Source organism: Oncorhynchus nerka, linkage group LG2 (genome assembly GCF_034236695.1).
Source record: "Oncorhynchus nerka isolate Pitt River linkage group LG2, Oner_Uvic_2.0, whole genome shotgun sequence".
Taxonomy (NCBI): Eukaryota; Metazoa; Chordata; class Actinopteri; order Salmoniformes; family Salmonidae; genus Oncorhynchus; species Oncorhynchus nerka.
In genome coordinates, this window is record NC_088397.1 from 9799835 (window position 1) to 9822331 (window position 22497).

The 22497-nt window shown below is 44.2% G+C and overlaps 3 protein-coding genes across 4 annotated transcripts; all 3 read left to right on the top strand.

The window, feature by feature from the left end:
- Window positions 1-412: 412 nt before the first annotated feature.
- orc4 (origin recognition complex, subunit 4) lies at window positions 413-5940 on the top strand. Of its 2 annotated transcripts, none has more exons than XM_065022828.1 (14): window positions 413-431; window positions 910-978; window positions 1300-1376; window positions 1953-2043; window positions 2564-2639; window positions 2754-2839; window positions 2921-2969; window positions 3071-3222; window positions 3552-3725; window positions 3865-3951; window positions 4042-4150; window positions 4275-4370; window positions 4458-4525; window positions 5575-5940. In XM_065022828.1, exons 2-14 carry the CDS (start codon window positions 922-924, stop codon window positions 5755-5757), a joined length of 1305 nt encoding a protein of 434 aa, XP_064878900.1. In that variant the 5' UTR covers window positions 413-431; window positions 910-921; the 3' UTR covers window positions 5758-5940. The 2 variants fall into 2 exon arrangements, with proteins under 2 accessions (XP_064878900.1, XP_064878898.1); XM_065022826.1 differs by lacking the exon at window positions 413-431 and adding an exon at window positions 598-686.
- A 1595-nt stretch (window positions 5941-7535) lies between these two features.
- Window positions 7536-18241, top strand: hsf2bp (heat shock transcription factor 2 binding protein). Its single transcript, XM_065020678.1, has 8 exons — window positions 7536-7682; window positions 9696-9843; window positions 9977-10080; window positions 12870-13019; window positions 15690-15834; window positions 16323-16440; window positions 16760-16863; window positions 17372-18241. Exons 1-8 carry the CDS (start codon window positions 7536-7538, stop codon window positions 17623-17625), a joined length of 1170 nt encoding a protein of 389 aa, XP_064876750.1. The 3' UTR covers window positions 17626-18241.
- Window positions 18242-20021: 1780 nt separating this feature from the next.
- LOC115122728 (phospholipid scramblase 2-like) lies at window positions 20022-22263 on the top strand. Its single transcript, XM_029651978.2, has one exon. It carries the CDS (start codon window positions 20341-20343, stop codon window positions 21613-21615), a length of 1275 nt encoding a protein of 424 aa, XP_029507838.2. The 5' UTR covers window positions 20022-20340; the 3' UTR covers window positions 21616-22263.
- Window positions 22264-22497: the final 234 nt, after the last annotated feature.

Below are 22497 nucleotides of genomic sequence, written 5' to 3' on the forward strand. Positions count from 1 at the left end.
CACTAAACACAAATGCTTCGTTTGTAAATTATGTCTGAATGTTGTAGTATTCCCTTGACTATCCGTAAATAATAAATAAAATACATTTGTGCCGTTTGGATTACCTAATAGAAGCAATTTGAAATTATTTATACTTTCACTTTGGATACTTAAGTATATTTAAAGCCAAATATTTTTAGACTTTTACTCAAGTAGTATTTTACTGGGTGACTTTCACTTTTACTTGAGTCATTTTCTATGAAGGTATCTTCATTTTTACTCTAGTATGACAATTGGGTACTTATTCCACCACTGATAAAAGGCTCAACACATGTGTCTGACCTGACATAGAATAAGTAAAGCTTCCAAGAGCAGACTACTACTTCTGTCTACCAAAAGGTCTGGACCATTCATTATGCATTCCCATCACAAGTGCTAACTTGGTGGCGGTGGTAAGATAATCACTGTTGGAAGAGAACATCCCCTCCTTGATTAAGTACATTTGATATTAATTAGATGCAGGGAATCTTACATACTGGAATTATTCATTTAAATGTGTGTAGATTGTTTTGTGCAGTAATATAGCCTCCTATTGTAGGTCCAATAATTAGGTGACCCGGAAGTGGGTTGGAGTTGTGATTGTTAAATGAGAAATGTCTTCGCAAAGATTCCAATTTCGCGCTTAGATCACTGTCATCGGGAAAAAAGTAAATAGTTATTATTATTAACGTCACCAAACTTGTAAATATCACTCAGTCATATGTTTCATCTTACACTTGTATTTTTACAAGGCGAGTCAGCAGCTAACGTTAGTTCCTATAATAGAGAAATATATCGCTTTGTTTGCGCTGCATGCCATGTTGCTTGCTAGCTAGCTAACGTTACTGTAGTTAGCTTCAGCGCAAGTCTCTTGTGTTTTGTCCATTCTAGACTGTTGCCACCATGAGTAAACGAAAAGTGAAAGAAACACACATGCCAGTCGGCGAATGTATTTCTCAGGTTTGTATTTGTTTGTTTTATTGAATGTTTATTGAATGTGTACATTGAGCAGGCAACGTAAAGGATCAATACATGAGTTGGTTGTGGGGACCTTGCTAGATCGAATCCCCGAGCTGCCAAGGTAAAAATCTGTCGTTCTTCCCCTGAACAAGGTAGTTAACCCGCTGTTCCTAGGCCGTCATTGTAAATAAGAATTTGTACTTAACTGACTTGCCTAGTTAAACAAAGGTTAAAAATAAAAACCTTACCCAGATAACACATGGACAACATTATTCACAAATACTTAATAATGACTCTTTTTAGTATGGATATATTTTTCAGGTTCAGATGATATTGAGGGAGAGATTCTGTCATCGGAGACTTCCGGAAAAGCCAGTGGGAATGGAATCACAACACAAGTAGGTTCCTTGGTGGTGCTGACCTGCTAACTAAGGTTTTATTAATTGACAAACGTGACATTCACTGATGACTGTAGCAGATTGATTAATGTAAGAGTAATGGTATGAGTTGGGTCTATTTGCCATAACACATGACAAATGTGTTTTATGAGGGGTACTCCACAGTGTCATGGCAATGTGCATTTTGTTCGGGGCTGAAAGTCTCAGCATAATAAGCTGTTTAGATTTCCAATTTCACAAGGACCCAGCTGTTGTTTATTATTTGTCTCCAGCCCCACCTACACCTGTCATGCCCGTTTCTGTGTGGCGGCCATCGGCCGCGTTTAAAACAACTGGGAACTCTGAGAAATACGAGGTCGGAGCTCTAGAAAGAGGCCTGAGTTCCCGAGTTGGATAACCGTTTAAATAGATTGTTCCCAGTCGAAGCTCGTTTTTTTTCACCAAGTTCCCAGTTGTTTTGAACACGCTGAAGTCAGAGAGTTCCCAGTTGTTTTGAAAGTGGCAATTAGCCAGGTTGTATACTGAGCTGCAGAGAGTGGAGCATTGTGGGTAACGGTCCTTGTGTTGATGTTCCAGACACCTGCTGGAGCTGCTGAGGAGGACAGCTGTCCATGGAGAGAGTAATTCTGTACTCATCGTTGGACCCAGGGGATCTGGGAAAACAATGGTATGAAATGCTACGAGGATAGCCTTGTCCCAGATCTGTTTGTGCTGTATAGGTATGGAATGCTACGAGGATAGCCTTGTCCCAGATCTGTTTGTGCTGTATAGGTATGGAATGCTACGAGGATAGCCTTGTCCCAGATCTGTTTGTGCTGTATAGGTATGGAATGCTACGAGGATAGCCTTGTCCCAGATCTGTTTGTGCTGTATAGGTATGGAATGCTACGAGGATAGCCTTGTCCCAGATCTGTTTGTGCTGTATAGGTATGGAATGCTACGAGGATAGCCTTGTCCCAGATCTGTTTGTGCTGTATAGGTATGGAATGCTACGAGGATAGCCTTGTCCCAGATCTGTTTGTGCTGTATAGGTATGGAATGCTATGAGGATAGCCTTGTCCCAGATCTGTTTGTGCTGTATAGGTATGGAATGCTACGAGGATAGCCTTGTCCCAGATCTGTTTGTGCTGTATAGCCAACTCCTATTGTCGTCGTCATGCATGTTGACTTTCTTCTGTTTTCTCCAGCTCCTTAACTGTGTCTTGAGAGAGTTGCTGGAGGTGAAGGATGTCAATAAGAATGTGTTACCTGTCCACCTGAATGGTTGGTAGTAGGATGTCTGTGATTGTTTCTATGTTTTTTTTGTGTCTGTTGATTCTCTGTCTGTTTCTGCACTCTGTTAATTCTCTCCCCAACTCTTCTTTACTGTCTCTCTAGGTCTTTTACAGACTGATGATAGAATAGCGCTCAAAGAAATCACACGCCAGCTCAATCTGGAGAATGTTGTTGGAGACAAAGTGTTTGTAAGTGTTTACAGAAGTTATGCTGTATGTTTTGTCCCTTTGCAATTTTTTGCTTGCTCTTAATTTTATTGTTATTTTCAGGGTAGTTTTGCAGAAAACCTGGCCTTCCTTCTTGAGGCGTTAAAGAAAGGTAATCATTTCTGCACATTGCCCTCACTATAATTTTGAAGAATCATTCCTCTTTATGCTGACAGTATGTCTCTACAGTGTACTTTTCTCTCTTTGTCCCAGGTGATCGTAGCAGCAGTCGTCCTGTCCTCTTCATTCTGGATGAGTTTGACCTGTTTGCCCACCATAAGAACCAGACTCTGCTCTACAACCTCCTGGATGTCTCCCAGTCTGCCCAGGCTCCTGTCGCTGTGATCGGCCTCACCTGCAGACTGGTAGGGTTTCTTCTACCTCAGTTGTGTACTATCTAGCTTTTAGACCTCTCCAGTGATGAACTAGTTTTGGCTTCAAAAGGATAGGTTTCAATCTAATTATATTCTACTCTACTCACAGGTGGTACCTTAATTGGGGAGGACGGGCTCTAAGTAATGGCTGGAACAGAATAAATTGAATAGTATCGAACACATGGTTTGCATGCGTTTGATACCATTCTGTTTCCTCCATTCCAGGCATTATGAGCCATCTTCCCCTCAGCAGTCTCCTGTGACTTTACTCTACCTTCTTCTCTGGTGATCACAACTGGTCTCATTTCTGCTTGCTGCAGGATGTCCTGGAGCTGCTAGAGAAGAGGGTCAAGTCCAGGTTCAGCCATAGACAGATCCACCTGCTCAGCTCCCTGAGCTTCATACAGTACCTGGACAACGTCCGCTCACAGCTCAGCCTGCCACAAGACTTCCCCGACACCAAGTTCTATGACGAGTGGAATGACGGCATCAAGGTGAGGCCAGTCCAGGACTGCAAACTTATTATTATTATATATATATTTTTAACACTACTAGATTTGTGATGTGCTGTCGTTGGCTTTATCTGAAAGGCATTTTTCTTCTTACCCACAATGCTCTCTGACTTTCTTTCAGACGCTATGTGAAGACCAACCAGTGGTGGACGTCTTACAAAGACATTATAACTACAGCAAAGACTTCCGTTCCCTGCACTTGTTACTGGTAAGAGTTTGTATCTGTCGTATCAAAGCAAAGAGTGGGGGGAAAAAACCCTCTAAATATTGCTGTGTGTGTGTGGACCCCTCTCTGCAGATGCTGGCTCTGAGCCGAGTGAGCGCATCTAAACCTGCCATCAAGCCCACTGATCTTCTGGAGGCCAGTAGAGTCTGTATGGTGGACTCTAAAGCAAACATACTTCATGGTAATTTAAAGCCTAAAGCCATTAGGGGTAGAGGTCATTATTAGAGGATTTCTTTGATGGACACATGACCATTTGATGAAACATTGATAATCTGGCCTGCATTTTGCTTTGTTGATCTTTCCAGGCCTGTCCATTCTTGAACTGTGCCTGATAATTGCCATGAAACACTTGAATGACATCTATGAAGGAGAGCCGTTTAACTTCCAGATGGTTCACAATGGTAAGGATCAACAGTTAGTAAGAGCTGGTGTGTAATAGTTGGGAATGACATACATTTGTGTTAATAGATATTTTATTTTTTTGTCAGAGTTCAAGAAATTCCTGCAGAGGAAATCCCATTCTATACATAACTTTGACAAGCCAGTCGTCATAAAGGTGGGTCTGCATGACATCATGGTCTCAGTAGAATGACATCAGACCCTTCCAATAGTATATTTCATAAAAATCCTATAATGTTTTTGTAGATCGTTCTCAAGGTAAGTTTATTTCACAATGAAGAAGGGTGGATATGTGCTGAATTTTGATGTATACTGAACAAAAATATAAAACGCAACATGTAAAGTTCTCGGGTCATGTTTCATCAGCTGAAATAAAAGATCCCAGAAATGTTCCATAAGCACATGAAGCTTATTTCTGTTATTTTGTGCACAAATTTGTTTACATCCCTGTTAGTGAGCATTTCTCCTTTGCCAAGATAATCCATCCACCTGACAGGTGTGGCATATCAAGAAGCTGATTAAACAGCTTGATCATTACACAGGTGCACCTTCTACTGGGGACAATAAAAGTCCACTCTAAAATGTGCAGTTTTGTCACACAACACAATGCCACAGATGTCTCAAGTTTTGAGGGCGTATACAATTGGCATGCTGCCTGCAGGAATGTCCACCAGGAATGTTGCCAGAGAATTGGATGTTAATTTCTCTACCATAAACTACCTCCAACGGCATTTTTGAGGATTTTGCAGTACGGCCTCACAACCGCAGACCACGTGTAACCACACCAGCCCAGGACCTCCACATCCGGCTTCTTAACCTGCAGGATCGTATGAGACCAGCTACCCGGATAGCTGATGAAACAGGATTATTTTTGTCTCTAATAAAGCCCTTTTGTGGGGGAAAACTCATTTGGATTAGCTGGGTCTATGCCCACCCATTGATGCGCCCCTGCCCAGTCATGTGAAATCCATAGATTACGGCCTAATGTATTTATTTAAATTGCCTGATTTCCTTGAACTGTAACTTAGTAAAATTGTTGGATGTTGCGTTTATATTTTTGTTCAGTATGTAATGCAGTTGTTTGTCCCTTCTCTGTAATACCCCTGACTATAAAGTTGATTGTATACATTACAGTCTTAGCCACATGTATGCCATTGTATTATTTGATACTCAAGATTTACTCAACCCAACAACACTCTGTTCCAGGCGTTTGAACACCTGCAGCAGTTGGAGCTGATTAAGTCTATGGACAGCTCCACAGCAAAGATCCAGAAGGAGTACCAGCTGATGAAACTTTTGTTGGACCACAGCCAGATCATGGAGGCCCTGCAGAAATACCCACAATGCCCCACAGATGTTAAACAGTGGGCCATGTCTGCTTTTGGTTAAAGGTACATATTCTTCTATATTGCGTCCAGTGGGGCAGTTATGAAAGATATGGGACTGTGGCCTGGACCCTGTCCTCAGGGATAGACAATGAATGACCTAACAAATGTTTCTGCCATGTGTTCATTCCTTGTGTGTAAATGTAAATATTTGGCTGTACTTATTGAATAAAGTCATGCAATTTTTTGGGGTCATCAGTGTACCAGTTCTTGAAACCTAAGAAGTATTCAATGCTAAATGCCACCATCTAGTGGTCTGTTTTGGAACTGACATTACAGGGGACAAATTCATTCACATTGAGCAATCATGCTTTATGTCAGGGGGAATAGCATACACTTTCTCTGTACAATATTTAACCAGGCATCTGAAATGAATGCAAAGATAAACGCATAATCGTCAATGTCACTCAGAAAATAAGAAAATGTAATACTCCTGAACAGTAGTATGTCAGTTTTAATAAGGTTTTGCATTAAATGTGTTTACCATGCTAGAGACGCAGCACTTTTACAGGTTCTGGGGTCTGGAAGACCTGCATTGATGCTGGTGTCCCCAGCAGCGTACTGCACAGCCTTCTGCACCTTTCCCTCTGTCAGGGAGCAGGACACTTCAGCTAACTGTAGAATCCACCCAGACATCACTACCACTGAGGGACTAGCTCAAAAGATAAGGTGTGTGTATTGGGCTGATGAAGGGCTGTCATTCAACAGTCAGTACCTGTTCTAATGAACATGACGTGGTAGTTTCTCCATCTACAGCTACCACTCAGTCAACCACAATCCTCAAGAACATGGCTCCCCTCTGTAGAAACAGTGGACGCCCAGTTAGCGGAGGTACTGCCCCCTCCGTGAGGGGCTGGTCTCAGACATACGACAAGTTCTTGTTTAGGAGGTCCAGCCGCCATACTGCGTTCGTACACTTTAACAACAGCACGACCAGAGTGAGACATTTGAACCGTGAGAGAGAGGTCAAATATACAGTGAGTACTGTAGATATTTAGTACATGACGGAGGAACTCTTGAAACTGTGAACTGTAGCTAGCCCACTGGAAGCTAGAAAGGTCAAACGTGACATGATGTAGGTCAGGGCCACTGAGGGCCCAGGGGTCATAGTGCAGGAAGATGTTTGGGGGTGGGTGTATCTTTACAAAAGATACTGGTGTCCTAGTGAAACAGTGCGTTGCATAGAGATTACGTATGATTATCGGAAATTATGCTGGAGGAATTAGACATTCCACCAATAAACCTTTGAGCAAAACGAACGGCTCTTTTTGGTGATGTACATACAGCTACAAAATGTTTTTTTTTTTCAAAACAACTTACCTGTAAATAAGTGACTAAATAATTATCTAAAGAGGGTGAATTCTCACTGCAGAAATAATCAATAGTGGGGAGATTCTGGTCCATCCTAAAATGTGCAGTGCGTTTAAAAATTAACTGAATAATTTATCCAGGTAAAAATGCATTTAAACACGCATTTCACGATCTGACATAATCGTAGCCTACTTTTGTGATTTACATAGGAGATTTGTACGTTTTCCTTGGTTCTAGATATATTTAAACATTTTGAACGAGGAGCCATTTGGGAGCCAAATGAGCCGGCTCTTTTACCTGAACGGAGCCAAATGAGCCGACTCTTTTACCTGAAAGGAGCCAAATGAGCCGGCTCTTTTACCTGAACGGAGCCAAATGAGCCGGCTCTTTTACCTGAACGGAGTCAAATGAGCCGACTCTTTTACCTGAACGGAGCCAAATGAGCCGACTCTTTTACCTGAACGGAGCCAAATGAGCCGGCTCTGCACACCGAAAAGACTCGGAATGCCCATCACTAGTGGCAAGTGCACTAAACTCATCTCAAAACAAACCTCTGAGGAATTAAAAATGACTCAATTCATAGACACAAAGATGTGGGCTTTGTGCAAGAAAGGAAAGGTATTTATATCATATTTTTGACTATCACTGTAGTAAAACAAAAATATTGAGCTCGCAAATTAGCTTCCATGAAGCTGCACGTTTGCTAGCTACCGCTGGCTACTGTAATTAGCTAACAAGAGCTAACCAGACACGAATACACAGGTACTTACATGAAGATGAAGTTACTACTTATTCACAAGTAAGTTCTCTCTTTGTAACAACCATCTCAGCAAACAAAGTTGAAGAGTCACTGTCAGCTAAGACTTGTCGGTCGAGTAATGTTGGATTAGGTTACTATTTCGGTCTAGTCAGGAGCGTGTCCGTTATTTGTCGTGTGAAGAGATAATTTACCTGAAAGTTCTGTCCGTCCTTGTCCTGACATTTACATTGTAATTTTCAGATGTGTCCACTAGATGCCAGACCTGCAATAACTATTTCAGAGCTAGCAAATATGGTCTGCTTCTAGTGATCTGTATGCATGCAGGGACTCTTAAATGACAACCTAATATTACAGATATGACTACAGCATACCACCTAATATTACAGATATGACTACAGCATACCACCTAATATTACACCTATGACTACAGCATACAACCTAATATTACAGATATGACTACAGCATACCACCTAATATTACACCTATGACTACTGCATACCACCTAATATTACAGATATGACTACAGCATACCACCTAATATTACAGATATGACTACAGCATACAACCTAATATTACACCTATGACTACTGCATACCACCTAATATTACACCTATGACTACAGCATACCACCTAATATTACACCTATGACTACTGCATACCACCTAATATTACACCTATGACTACAGCATACCACCTAATATTATACCTATGACTACTGCATACCACCTAATATTACAGATATGACTACAGCATACCACCTAATATTACAGATATGACTACAGCATACCACCTAATATTACACCTATGACTACAGCATACAACCTAATATTACACCTATGACTACAGCATACCGCCTAATGTTACAGATATGATAGTCTCAGGAAATCCCAGACCTCAGGCAACAGCACGAGGAGCATTGTTCACATTGTGAAGGCACCCTTTTTGCCGAGGGATACTACTGCATACACATACACTACCGTTCAAAGGTTTGAGGTCACTTAGAAATGTCCTTGTTTTTGAAAGAAAAGCACATTTTTTGTCCATTAAAATAATATAAAATTGATCAGAAATACATTGTTAATGTTATAAATTACTATTGTAGCAGGAAACGGCTGATTTTTTAAATGGAATATCTACATAGGCGTACAGAGGCCCATTATCAGCAACCATCACTCCTGTGTTCCAATGGCACGTTGTGTTAGCTAATCCAAGTTTATCATTTTAAAAGGCTAACTGAACATTAGAAAACCCTTTTGCAATTATGGTAGCACAGCTCAAATCAAATCATTTGTGGGTTCGATTACAGGCTCAAAATAGCTAGAAACAAAGACCTTTCTTCTGAAACTCGTCAGCCTATTCATGCTCTGAGAAATGAAGGCTATTCCATGCGAGAAATTGCCAAGAAACTGAAGATCTCGTACAACGCTGTGTACTACTCCCTTCACAGAACAGCGCAAACTGGCTCTAACCAGAAAATAAAGAGTGGTAAGCCCCGGTGCACAACTGAGCAAGAGGACAAGTACATTAGAGTGTCTAGTTTGAGAAACAGATGCCTCACAAGTCCTCAACTGGCAGCATAATTAAATAGTACAAAACACCAGTCTCAACGTCAACAGTGAAGAGGCGACTCAGGGATGCTGGCCTTAATTAACAATGTCTGCACTGTATTTCTGATCAATTTGATGTTATTTTAATGGACACAAAATGTGCTTTTCTTTCAAAAACAAGGACATTTCTAAGTACCCCAAACTTTTGAACAGTAGTGTATTTGCCTGGCACATTGGCAAAAAATAAGCCACACCTTGCAAAAATCAAGTAAAGCTGTAACAAAACATTTATGCACATGACCGGCTGTTGATTTTCTGTTCTAGGTTGACAGCCGAGATGGCCTGGTCCAAATCAGAAAAAGAGACTTGGAGAGATTGACTACAGAGGTCATGCAGCTCCGAGAGTTCTTACCCAAAGTAGTGAATGGAGACCTGATTGAGATGCTGCAGAAAGCCCGTGCTGCAGAGACAAGTAAGCTGCCCTTGAAATGGCTCTACGCGGATGTTATCATAGAAGTGGGCTGATAATGAATAACATGAATGTTTGTATTGGGAAATAGCCTAAACAGTGAAAGGGAAAATTGTGTGTGTGTGTTTGTGTGTAGTGAAGGAGCGCCTTGGTCAGGAGCAGGAGCAACTGAGACAGGAGTGTCTGCACCTCCGCTCTCGCCTGGACGCAGCGCAGAGCGAGTGTCAGAAAGAGAGAGAGGTGAGAGATGGAGGGATATTAGAGAGAGAGAGATGGAGGGATATTAGAGAGAGAGGTGAGGATGGAGGGATATTAAAGAGAGGTGAGAGATGGAGGGATATTAAAGAGAGAGAGATGGAGGGATATTAGAGAGAGAGGTGAGAATGGAGGGATATTAAAGAGAGAGGTGAGAGATGGAGGGATATTAAAGAGAGAGGTGAGAGATGGAGGGATATTAAAGAGAGAGAGGTGAGAGATGGAGAGATATAAGAAAGAGGTGAGAGATGGAGGGATATTAAAGAGAGAGATGGAGGGATATTAAAGAGAGAGGTGAGAGATGGAGGGATATTAAAGAGAGAGGTGAGAGATGGAGGGATATTAAAGAGAGAGGTGAGAGATGGAGGGATATTAAAGAGAGAGATGGAGGGATATTAAAGAGAGAGGGGAGGGATGGAGGGATATTAAAGAGAGAGGGGAGGGATGGAGGGATATTAAAGAGAGAGGTGAGAGATGGAGGGATACTAAAGAGAGAGGTGAGAGATGGAGGGATATTAAAGAGAGAGGGGTGGGATGGAGGGATATTAAAGAGAGAGGTGAGAGATGGAGGGATATTAAAGAGAGGGGGAGGGATGGAGGGATATTAAAGAGAGAGGTGAGAGATGGAGGGATATTAAAGAGAGAGGGGAGGGATGGAGGGATATTAAAGAGAGAGGTGAGAGATGGAGGGATATTAAAGAGAGAGGGGAGGGATGGAGGGATATTAAAGAGAGAGGGGAGGGATGGAGAGATATTAAAGAGAGAGGGGAGGGATGGATGGAGGGATATTAAAGAGAGAGGTGAGAGATGGAGGGATATTAAAGAGAGAGGGGAGGGATGGAGGGATATTAAAGAGAGAGGTGAGAGATGGAGGGATATTAAAGAGAGAGGTGAGAGATGGAGGGATATTAAAGAGAGAGGGGTGGGATGGAGGGATATTAAAGAGAGAGGTGAGAGATGGAGGGATATTAAAGAGAGAGGTGAGAGATGGAGGGATATTAAAGAGAGAGGTGAGAGATGGAGGGATATTAAAGAGAGAGGGGTGGGATGGAGGGATATTAAAGAGAGAGGGGTGGGATGGAGGGATATTAAAGAGAGAGGTGAGAGATGGAGGGATATTAAAGAGAGAGGTGAGGGATGGAGGGATATTAAAGAGAGGTGAGAGATGGAGGGATATTAAAGAGAGAGGGGTGGGATGGAGGGATATTAAAGAGAGAGGTGAGAGATGGAGGGATATTAAAGAGAGAGGTGAGAGATGGAGGGATATTAAAGAGAGAGAGGTGAGAGATGGAGGGATATTAAAGAGAGAGGTGAGAGATGGAGGGATATTAAAGAGAGAGGGGAGAGATGGAGGGATATTAAAGAGAGAGGGGTGGGATGGAGGGATATTAAAGAGAGAGGTGAGAGATGGAGGGATATTAAAGAGAGAGGGGAGGGATGGAGGGATATTAAAGAGAGAGGGGAGGGATGGAGGGATATTAAAGAGAGAGGTGAGAGATGGAGGGATATTAAAGAGAGAGGTGAGAGATGGAGGGATATTAAAGAGAGAGGGGAGGGATGGAGGGTTATTAAAGAGACAGGGGAAGGATGGAGGGATATTAAAGAGAGAGAGGTGAGAGATGGAGGGATATTAAAGAGAGAGGTGAGAGATGGAGGGATATTAAAGAGAGAGGGGAGGGCTGGAGGGTTATTAAAGAGACAGGGGAAGGATGGAGGGATATTAAAGAGAGAGAGGTGAGAGATGGAGGGATATTAAAGAGAGAGGTGAGAGATGGAGGGATATTAAAGAGAGAGAGGTGAGAGATGGAGAGATATAAGAAAGAGGTGAGAGATGGAGGGATATTAAAGAGAGAGGGGAGGGATGGAGGGATATTAAAGAGAGAGGTGAGAGATGGAAGGATATTAAAGAGAGAGAGAGATGGAGGGATATTAAAGAGAGAGGGGTGGGATGGAGGGATATTAAAGAGAGAGGTGAGAGATGGAGGGATATTAAAGAGAGAGGGGTGGGATGGAGGGATATTAAAGAGAGAGGGGAGGGATGGAGGGATATTAAAGAGAGAGGTGAGAGATGGAGGGATATTAAAGAGAGAGGGGAGGGATGGAGGGATATTAAAGAGATAGAGGGGAGAGATGGAGGGATATTAAAGAGAGAGGTGAGAGATGGAGGGATATTAAAGAGAGAGGGGAGGGATGGAGGGATATTAAAGAGAGAGGGGAGGGATAGAGGGATATTAAAGAGAGAGGGGAGGGATGGATGGAGGGATATTAAAGAGAGAGGGGAGGGATGGAGGGATATTAAAGAGAGAGGGGAGGGATGGAGGGATATTAAAGAGAGAGGGGAGGGATGGAGGGATATTAAAGAGAGAGGGGAGGGATAGAGGGATATTAAAGAGAGAGGGGAGGGATGGAGGGATATTAAAGAGAGAGGGGTGACCTGTTCCCTAGGTAACATTGTGTGTGTCAGAGTATGTCTTAAGGCCTCACTTGTAGACCCAGAGAAGATGGTTCCTGGGACAAGTGTGTGTGTGCGTGTAAGTGTGTGTGTGTATGCGTGTAAGTGTGTGTGTGTATGCGTGTAAGTGTGTGTGTGTCTGAGTGTAAGTGTGTGTATGAGTGTAAGTGTGTGTGTATGCGTGTAAGTGTGTGTGTGTCTGAGTGTAAGTGTGTGTATGAGTGTAAGTGTGTGTGTGTGTATGTATGCGTGTAAGTGTGTGTGTGTATGAGTGTAAGTGTGTGTGTCATCATGTTAACCTGTCTGCTGCATGCCCCTGCAGGAGAAGCTGGTTCTGAGGGAGCAGCTATGGGAGAGTCGGGAGCAGCTGCAGCAGCAGGCTGAGTTCTGTACTGGGCTGGGGGCTGCCTCCTGCACCCTGCTGTGGAGCACCTCCAGTAAGGAGGAGGCAGTCAAAGACATCCTGGCCGATGTGAGAGGCATTCATCCACAGACCTTACAAAACCTTTCACCCAATTCCAAACCAACCCCTAGCCGCTTACACACCTGTGGAGATCTGAGAGGACTGGATAGCTATACCATCATGACAGTAGCTTTATCACACCTGTGGAGATCTGAGAGGACTGGATAGCTATACCATCATGACAGTAGCTTTATCACACCTGTGGAGATCTGAGAGGACTGGATAGCTATAACATGATGACAGTAGCTTTATCACACCTGTGGAGATCTGAGAGGACTGGATAGCTATAACATGATGACAGTAGCTTTATCACACCTGTGGAGTTCTGAGAGGACTGGATAGCTATAACATGATGACAGTAGCTTTATCACACCTGTGGAGATCTGAGAGGACTGGGTAGCTATACCATCATGACAGTAGCTTTATCACACCTGTGGAGATCTGAGAGGACTGGGTAGCTATACCATCATGACAGTAGCTTTATCACACCTGTGGAGATCTGAGAGGACTGGATAGCTATAACATGATGACAGTAGCTTTATCACACCTGTGGAGATCTGAGAGGACTGGATAGCTATACCATCATGACAGTAGCTTTATCACACCTGTGGAGATCTGAGAGGACTGGATAGCTATACCATCATGACAGTAGCTTTATCACACCTGTGGAGATCTGAGAGGACTGGATAGCTATAACATGATGACAGTAGCTTCATCACACTCTTTAATAGACTTGGTGGATTTTCACTGTATTGCGCCGACAGAGAAGTAAGTACCGATGGCCTAAGGGTCAATTTACATAGATAACATAGATTTTTCTATTTTTCTTTCATTTGTGTTATTGACTCTACCTTTGTTTATGTGTAACTCTGTGTTGTTGTTTGTGTCACACTGCTTTGTTTTATCTTGGCCTGGTCACAGTTGTAAATGAGAACTTGCTCTAAACTAGCCTACCTGATTAAATAAAGATTCAAACTCTAGGGTCCTGGTTCAAACTCTAGTCATGTCCTGGTTCATCTGAACCTCCATTCCTGGTTCTCTTTAAACTCTAGTCCATGTCTGAAACTGTCCATGTCCTGGTTTTCTTTAAACTCTAGTCCATGTCCAGTCCATGTCCTGGTTCTCTTTAAACTACAGTCCATGTCCTGGTTCTCTTTAAACTCTAGTCCAGGTCCTGGTTCTCTTTAAACTACAGTCCATGTCCTGGTTCTCTTTAAACTACAGTCCATGTGCTGGTTGTCTTTAAACCCCAGTCCATGTCCTGGTTCTCTTTAAACCCCAGTCCATGTCCTGGTTCTCTTTAAACTCTAGTCCATGTCCTGGTTTTCTTTAAACTCTAGTCCATGTCCTGGTTCTCTTTAAACTTTCCATGTCCTGGTTCTCTTTAAACTCTAGTCCATGTCCTGGTTCTCTTTAAACTCTCCATGTCCATCCATGTCCTGGTTCTCTTTAAACTCTAGTCTGTCCTGGTTCTCTTTAAACTCTAGTCCATGTCCTGGTTCTCTTTAAACTCTAGTCATGTCCTGGTTCTCTTTAAACTGTCCATGTCCTGGTTCTCTTTAAACTCTAGTCCATGTCCTGGTTCTCTTTAAACTCTAGTTCATTCCTGGTTCTCTTTCAAATCTAGTTCATGTCCTGGTTCTCTTTAAACTCTAGTTCATGTCCTGGTTCTCTTTAAACTCTAGTCCATGTCCTGGTTCTCTTTAAACTCTAGTCCATGTCCTGGTTCTCTTTAAACTCCAGTCCATGTCCTGGTTCTCTTTAAACTCTAGTCCTGGTTTTCTTTAAACTCTAGTTCATGTCCTGGTTCTCTTTAAACTCTAGTCCATGTCCTGGTTCTCTTTAAACTCTAGTCCCTGGTTCTCTTTAAACTCTAGTCCATGTCCTGTTCTCTTTAAACTCTAGTCCATGTCCTGGTTCTCTTTAAACTCTAGTCCATGTCCTGGTTCTCTTTAAACTTAGTCCAAACTCTAGTCCATGTCCTGGTTCTCTTTAAACTCTAGTCCATGTAATGTCCTGGTTCTCTTTACTCCATGTCCTGGTTCTCTTTAAACTCTAGTCCATGTCCTGGTTCTCTTTAAACTCTAGTCCATGTCCTGGTTCTCTTTAAACTCTAGTCCATGTCCTGGTTCTCTTTAAACTCTAGTCCATGTCCTGGTTCTCTTTAAACTCTAGTCCATGTCTCTAGTCCATGTCCTGGTTCTCTTTAAACTCTTTCCTGTCCTGTTCTCTTTAAACTCTAGTTCATGTCCTGGTTCTCTTTAAACTCTAGTTCATGTCCTGGTTCTCTTTAAACTCTAGTCCATGTCCTGGTTCTCTTTAAACTCTAGTCCATGTCCTGGTTCTCTTTAAACTCTAGTCCATGTCCTGGTTCTCTTTAAACTCTAGTCCATGTCCTGGTTCTCTTTAAACTCTAGTTCATGTCCTGGTTCTCTTTAAACTCTAGTCCATGTCCTGGTTCTCTTTAAACTCTAGTCCATGTCCTGGTTCTCTTTAAACTCTAGTCCATGTCCTGGTTCTCTTTAAACTCTAGTCCATGTCCTGGTTCTCTTTAAACTCCAGTCTATGTCCTGGCTCTCTTTGCCTTTATCCTCTTCCATCATCCTCCTTGTTCCCCTCCTTAATTCCTCCCCTTTCCCTCTGGCCACCTCTGACCCTGCCTCATTACTCTAATTGTAGAGTAAGCTGCAGTCCTTCCTGAGCGTGGCGGGCCAGACCCTGGAGAGCTTTGTCAAGTCTCTGGATGGGGAGGCCAAGGCCGAGCAGCAAGACTCCAACTCCCATGAGCAGCAGTTTGTTCTGGCGCTGGCCGGAGTCGTCACCAGTGAGTGTGCGGCTATGTCACCATGGCATGCCATCCAAACTGTCTATTGAATGTATTTTAAACCACAGTTTATAATTACACCATCTCACTGTGAGTTATTCCAGTCTATGCTGTGTTATATAACATATCTTGCATCATATAATTAAGCAATAAAGCATGAGGGGGTGTGGTATATGGCTAATATACCACAGCTAAGGGCTGTTCTTACGAGTGCCTGGATACAGCCCTTAGCCGTGGTATATTGGCCATATACCACAAACCCCCGAGGTGCCTTATTGCTATTATAAACTGGTTACCAATGTAATTAGAGCAGTAAAAATAAACGTTTTGTCATACCTGTGAAATATGGTCTGATATACCACGGCTGTCAGCCAATCAGCATTCAGGGCTGGAACCACCCAGTTTATAATAAATGGCACACCCTGCTCAGCGTTATCATCTTTAGCTCTCCAATCGGTGACCTCTCTGCTGTTTGATTGTCCACTCAGACGTGGCGGCGGTGACGTGTGGGCGGGACTACCTGTCCAGCTCCGCCCACGTCCTCCTGGAGACTCTGATGCAGCTGCTGGAGCTCCTGAAGCCTGGGGTCTTCCCCAAACTCAAAGTGTAAGACTGGAGGACTTCTAAATCACTCACATTAATAATCACACACACACACGGTCTCCTCAGCAGTTATGTTGGCCGACCCAACATCAATACACACAGCCATCTGAATCCAGATCAAATGATACCTACAATAATAAATGAACTAGGCATTGTAGTTTCTCTGCAGGTGGAGGAATGATGATGGTTATTGTAGTTTTTCTGCAGGTGAATGAATGATGATGGCTATTGTAGTTTTTCTGCAGGTGGATGTGGATGGCCATTGTAGTTTATCTGCAAGTGGATGAATGATGGTGGTTATTGTAGTTTATCTGTGTTACAGGTTGATGCTGATGGCTCTGTATAATGTCAGTATCAGTGTAAAGGGACTGAAGTATATCAGGGAGTTTCCAGGACTTCTCTCTCTCATCTGGACCCTTTTGGAAGGTAAGAGGGGAGTGAGGGGTGGGCTTGTGTGCTTTGTATGTGGCGTTATAAAATGTGTGCATTCAAAAGTGTTTGTTTGTTAATTTGGATCTCTTATTGCCCACAATGGGGCTAATCGTCCAAGAGTCCAGTGTGTGTCCGAAAGACAGAGCCTGAATCAGAGGTCAGAGAGCTGGCATCAGTGTGTTTAACTCAGATCAGCGAAGAAGGACTCGTGTTGTGGTCAGTTAGGAGGATTAAGACTGTATATCTCTCTTTCTCTCTCTCTCCTTCTCTCCTTTCTCTCTTTCTCTCATTCTCTCTCTTTTTTTCTCTCTTTCTTTTTATCTCTCTCTTCTCTTTCTCTCTCTCTCTCTCTCTCTCTCTCTCTCTCTCTTTCCCTTCCTCTCATGCTGTTTCTGTCTGATTCTGCCCATCCTCTCTTCCCTCGCCCTTTCTGTTTCATTCTATCTCTCTCTTTTTGCTCTCTCTTGTCCTCCTCTCTCCCGACCCCTCTTCCCCTCCTGAGACGGGGACTCTGAGGTTTGCCTCCACGCCCTGCGGCTGCTTCAGTCAGTGCTGCTGGAGGAGGCCCTGGTGGGGCCCGGGCTGCTGCTGGACGACCCCCTTCTTCCACTGGAGCGCATACGCACGCTGGCCACCTCCAGCCGCCACCCGGCCCTGAGGCAGACGGCCCAGGAGACACTGGATGACCTGGGCTCCCTCCGCACCTCCTTCCTGGACCCCCACGGCACCTCCTCCTCTGACCAAGTACATGTATAAATACATCCAACCCAAAGTGAAACACACAGCACTAGCGACACATCCCATTCACGTGATGATGATGATGCTTTCCTACTGTAGAGTAAACGTTTCTCTGATTAGAGAGAGCTCTACTGAGGAGAGCTCCCATGATGCACTATGGAAGAGGTTGGTTCCATCGTGTCTCTTTCTCGTTTTCCCCCGGGTCCAGGGACTTAGTCAGGTTGGTTCCTATCCCACCACAGCAGATGTTCCGGACCAGTAGAACCCCATAACTGTACATAAGGGCTCCATAACACATTCATAATCCATACACAGAACATACATTAGAACTACAAAATTGTGTATGTCAAATTAAACCGTGTTGACATGGTCCAAAGCAAGGATGACTTCTGCTTGCCATATGTTAAAGAGAAGCCGTCTGTTTGTTTAAAACATGTATCTACTGTTGTCAGGTGAGTTGGATCTGTTTCTACCTGTTAGCCTGTTGACCTAATACCAGCTAATACCATATCAGACTCATGGCCTTATTTCATGAGGTCAAATACCTTGAGGTCAAGTAACAATGGAGGATGTTTTATTTTTGTGTGTTGTGTTCTACCATTGTTACAGACAATAAAATGTTATTCAAAACTTTTCCAAATGAACTTTCATTTATATTGTCGCCTATTTTTACCAGATTAGGAGCGTGTATGAATTTGTGTGTATGAATCGGTCTGACTGTCCTGTTCTCCCACCACCATATCCTGGACCACCTCACACGTGACTCCCTAACTCCAGCTACGTTTACATGTCAGTCATTTAGCAGATGCTCTTCTCCACAGTCACTTACAGTACAGGCATATAGTTTCATACTGGTCCCCTGTGGGAATCGAACCCACAACCCTGGTGCTGCAAGCACTATGCTCTACCAACTGAGCCTCCGACTCCCAGATAAACAGATTATGACGTAGAGATTGGCCTGGTCATTAGGAGCCACCTAAAGTGGATAAGCCTTTCAGTGTCTGAGGGTGGTGACACTGAGTAAGCTGACTCGGCACGTGTACACCAGGCTGTAGGGTATTGAAGCAAGTAAGTCTCTGAACATATACAGTCAAGCCTCAGTCTGTTGAGTTTACAGTCCATTTCAAAGTTACAAAACATTTCCATATTCTGACCGACCGCCATTCCCAACATGGTTGGATCTCTGAAGTGTTACTGTACAGTCAAGATGAGAGGGCTAAAAGACTGGGCTGGACTGTGTCCTCTAAGGATCTCTGAAGTGTTACTGTACACTCAAGATGAGAGGGCTAAAAGACTGGGCTGGACTGTGTCCTCTAAGGATCTCTGAAGTGTTACTGTACAGTCAAGATGAGAGGGCTAAAAGACTGGGCTGGACTGTGTCCTCTAAGGATCTCTGAAGTGTTACTGTACAGTCAAGATGAGAGGGCTAAAAGACTGGGCTGGACTGTGTCCTCTAAGGATCTCTGAAGTGTTACTGTACACTCAAGATGAGAGGGCTAAAAGACTGGGCTGGACTGTGTCCTCTAAGGATCTCTGAAGTGTTACTGTACAGTCAAGATGAGAGGGCTAAAAGACTGGGCTGGACTGTGTCCTCTAAGGATCTCTGAAGTGTTACTGTACAGTCAAGATGAGAGGGCTAAAAGACTGGGCTGGACTGTGTCCACTAAGGATCTCTGAAGTGTTACTGTACAGTCAAGATGAGAGGGCTAAAAGACTGGGCTGGACTGTGTCCTCTAAGGATATCTGAAGTGTTACTGTACAGTCAAGATGAGAGGGCTAAAAGACTGGGCTGGACTGTGTCCTCTAAGGATCTCTGAAGTGTTACTGTACAGTCAAGATGAGAGGGCTAAAAGACTGGGCTGGACTGTGTCCTCTAAGGATCTCTGAAGTGTTACTGTACAGTCAAGATGAGAGGGCTAAAAGACTGGGCTGGACTGTGTCCACTAAGGATCTCTGAAGTGTTACTGTACAGTCAAGATGAGAGGGCTAAAAGACTGGGCTTGACTGTGTCCTCTAAGGATCTCTGAAGTGTTACTGTACAGTCAAGATGAGAGGGCTAAAAGACTGGGCTGGACTGTGTCCACTAAGGATCTCTGAAGTGTTACTGTACAGTCAAGATGAGAGGGCTAAAAGACTGGGCTGGACTGTGTCCTCTAAGGATCTCTGAAGTGTTACTGTACAGTCAAGATGAGAGGGCTAAAAGACTGGGCTGGACTGTGTCCTCTAAGGATCTCTGAAGTGTTACTGTACAGTCAAGATGAGAGGGCTAAAAGACTGGGCTGGACTGTGTCCACTAAGGATCTCTGAAGTGTTACTGTACAGTCAAGATGAGAGGGCTAAAAGACTGGGCTGGACTGTGTCCTCTAAGGATCTCTGAAGTGTTACTGTACAGTCAAGATGAGAGGGCTAAAAGACTGGGCTGGACTGTGTCCACTAAGGATCTCTGAAGTGTTACTGTACAGTCAAGATGAGAGGGCTAAAAGACTGGGCTGGACTGTGTCCACTAAGGATCTCTGCTAATAATAGTCATTTGCAAATCCTCTCAAGAACCAACAGGAACTTGCTCACACTCAGACGAGATGTGTTTCCAATACCTTGCTAACATGTAGAAAATGTATGTGTCAGAGCATGTGAAGCTATAAAGGTGTAACTTGTTTTTGTAGTTATAAAATAAGGAAGAACCTTTTTTGATGTCTTGTTTGATCTTGTAGAACGTGGAAGTGCATCGTTTCAATGGCCTCCAAAGGACATGGCGACACCGACTCAGGACGGTTACCCCCGGCACCAGCTTACTCCAAAGAGGTGCCGCCTGGTCACAATGCTGTGTACCCAGTGCCCACCGTGGTGCCACCACCCCCAAGCTACCTGACACCTTCAGCCCCACCGGTTCATATGATGATGTCTGCCTCTCTTGGACCACTCAATACTGTCTACCCAGCTCCCACAAACCCTGGATTCCCACCCCCAGGCTACGTGACCCCTTCCGCTCCTCCGATGATGCCTGCCCCTTTCGGACACCCTAATGCTGTCTACCCCGCGCCCACGAACCCCGGAATCCCGCCAGTACCCCCAGGCTACGTTCCCCCTCCGGTCCCTGCGATAATGCCTGCCCCTTTCGGACACCCTAATGCTGTCTACCCCACGCCCACGAACCCCGGAATCCCGCCAGTACCCCCAGGCTACGTGCCCCCTCCGGTCCCTGCGATAATGCCTGCCCCTTTCGGACACCCTAATGCTGTCTACCCCACGCCCACGAACCCCGGAATCCCTCCAGTACCCCCAGGCTACGTGCCCCCTCCGGTCCCTGCGATGATGCCTGCCCCTCCGCCTGATCTCCGACCCACCGGCTGCCCCCCAGGACTGGAATACCTGATTCATGTCGACCAGCTTCTCGTCCATCAGACTTTTCATCTGGCCGAACTGCTGGGTTGGGAGGTTAGAAATTCCTACAATGTGAAGAACAGCATCGGGCAACAAGTGTTTCTGGCGGAAGAGGAGAACAACTGCTGCACCCTACAGTGCTTTGGCCCCAGCCGACCTTTCACCTTTCACATCCAGGACAACCTGGGGCAGGAGGTGTTGACCCTGACGCGCCCTCTTGCGTGCAGCTACTGCTGCTTCCCCTGCTGCCTGCAAGACCTGGAGGTGCAGAGTCCCCCCGGTATTCCCATAGGGTATGTGGTGCAGGAGTGTCACCCGTTCCTGCCCAAACTCACTGTGCTGAACGAGAGGAGACAGCCTCAGCTGAGGATCAAAGGGCCGCTGTTTTTCTGTAGTTGTTGCAGAGACGTCACATTTGAGGTGAAGACTCTGGATGACTCAATGTTGATAGGGCACATCAGTAAGCAGTGGTCCGGCTTCCTGCGCGAAGTCTACACGGACGCGGATCATTTTGGAATCGTGTTCCCAATGGACCTGGATGTGAAGATGAAGGCTGTGCTGCTGGGAGCCTGCTTCCTGATCGATTTCCTGTATTTTGAGGAAAGGAAAGGAGACAAGAAACATTGAACTTTTACTCTGTGCCGACTACGGAACCCACGGTTCCTTTCAGAATCATCACGCATCACAATTACATTAGACCTACAATAAAGTTGCATGTCAAAATCAACAACTCCAAATCCCTCTCATTGTGTATATCTAACGGTCCTCTCCCCAGTGTTACTCTCCATCTTAAACAACTTCCTACTTCTCAGCATCAACAAAACAACAACAAGGCTACAAGGTCCCGGGGTTCAGTAACAACAAAACAACTCCAAGGCTAAATATTTTGGGGTTCAGTATCAACAAAACAACTACAAGGCTCTAAGCTCCCGGGGTTCAGTAACAACAAAACAACTCCAAGGCTAAATGTTTTGGGGTTCAGTAACAACAAAACGACTACAAACTACAAGGACCAGGGGTTCAGCATCAACAAAACAACTACAAGGCTCTAAGCTCCCGGGGTTCAGTAACAACAAAACAACTTGAAGGCTAAATGGTTCGGGGTTCAGTAACAACAAAACGACAAGGACCAGGGGTTCCGTACCAACAAAACAACTACAAGGTTACAAGGTCCCTGGCTTCAGTATCAACAAAACAACTACAAGGTTACAAGGTCCCTGGCTTCAGTATCAACAAAACAACTACAAGGTTACAAGGTCCCTGGCTTCAGTATCAACAAAACAACTACAAAGTTACAAGGTCCCTGGCTTCAGTATCAACAAAACAACTACAAAGTTACAAGGTCCCTGGCTTCAGTATCAACAAAACAACTACAAAGTTACAAGGTCCCTGGCTTCAGTATCAACAAAACAACTACAAGGTTACAAGGTCCCTGGCTTCAGTATCAACAAAACAACTACAAAGTTACAAGGTCCCATGGGTTCCGTAACAACAGAAGCAGGGCAAGCT

Excerpts from the sequence above, each read along its gene's own strand:
- orc4 (XM_065022828.1), top strand. The coding sequence starts at position 922 with ATGAGTAAACGAAAAGTGAAAGAAACACACATGCCAGTCGGCGAATGT. Across the intron at positions 3,223-3,551 it reads TCGGCCTCACCTGCAGACTG|GATGTCCTGGAGCTGCTAGA; the intron begins GTAGGGTTTCTT and ends TGCTTGCTGCAG. Across the intron at positions 4,371-4,457 it reads CTTCCAGATGGTTCACAATG|AGTTCAAGAAATTCCTGCAG; the intron begins GTAAGGATCAAC and ends TTTTTTTGTCAG.
- LOC115122728 (XM_029651978.2), top strand. The coding sequence starts at position 20,341 with ATGGCCTCCAAAGGACATGGCGACACCGACTCAGGACGGTTACCCCCG.
- hsf2bp (XM_065020678.1), top strand. The coding sequence starts at position 7,536 with ATGAGCCGGCTCTGCACACCGAAAAGACTCGGAATGCCCATCACTAGT. Across the intron at positions 13,020-15,689 it reads TCAAAGACATCCTGGCCGAT|AGTAAGCTGCAGTCCTTCCT; the intron begins GTGAGAGGCATT and ends CTCTAATTGTAG. Across the intron at positions 15,835-16,322 it reads GCTGGCCGGAGTCGTCACCA|ACGTGGCGGCGGTGACGTGT; the intron begins GTGAGTGTGCGG and ends TTGTCCACTCAG.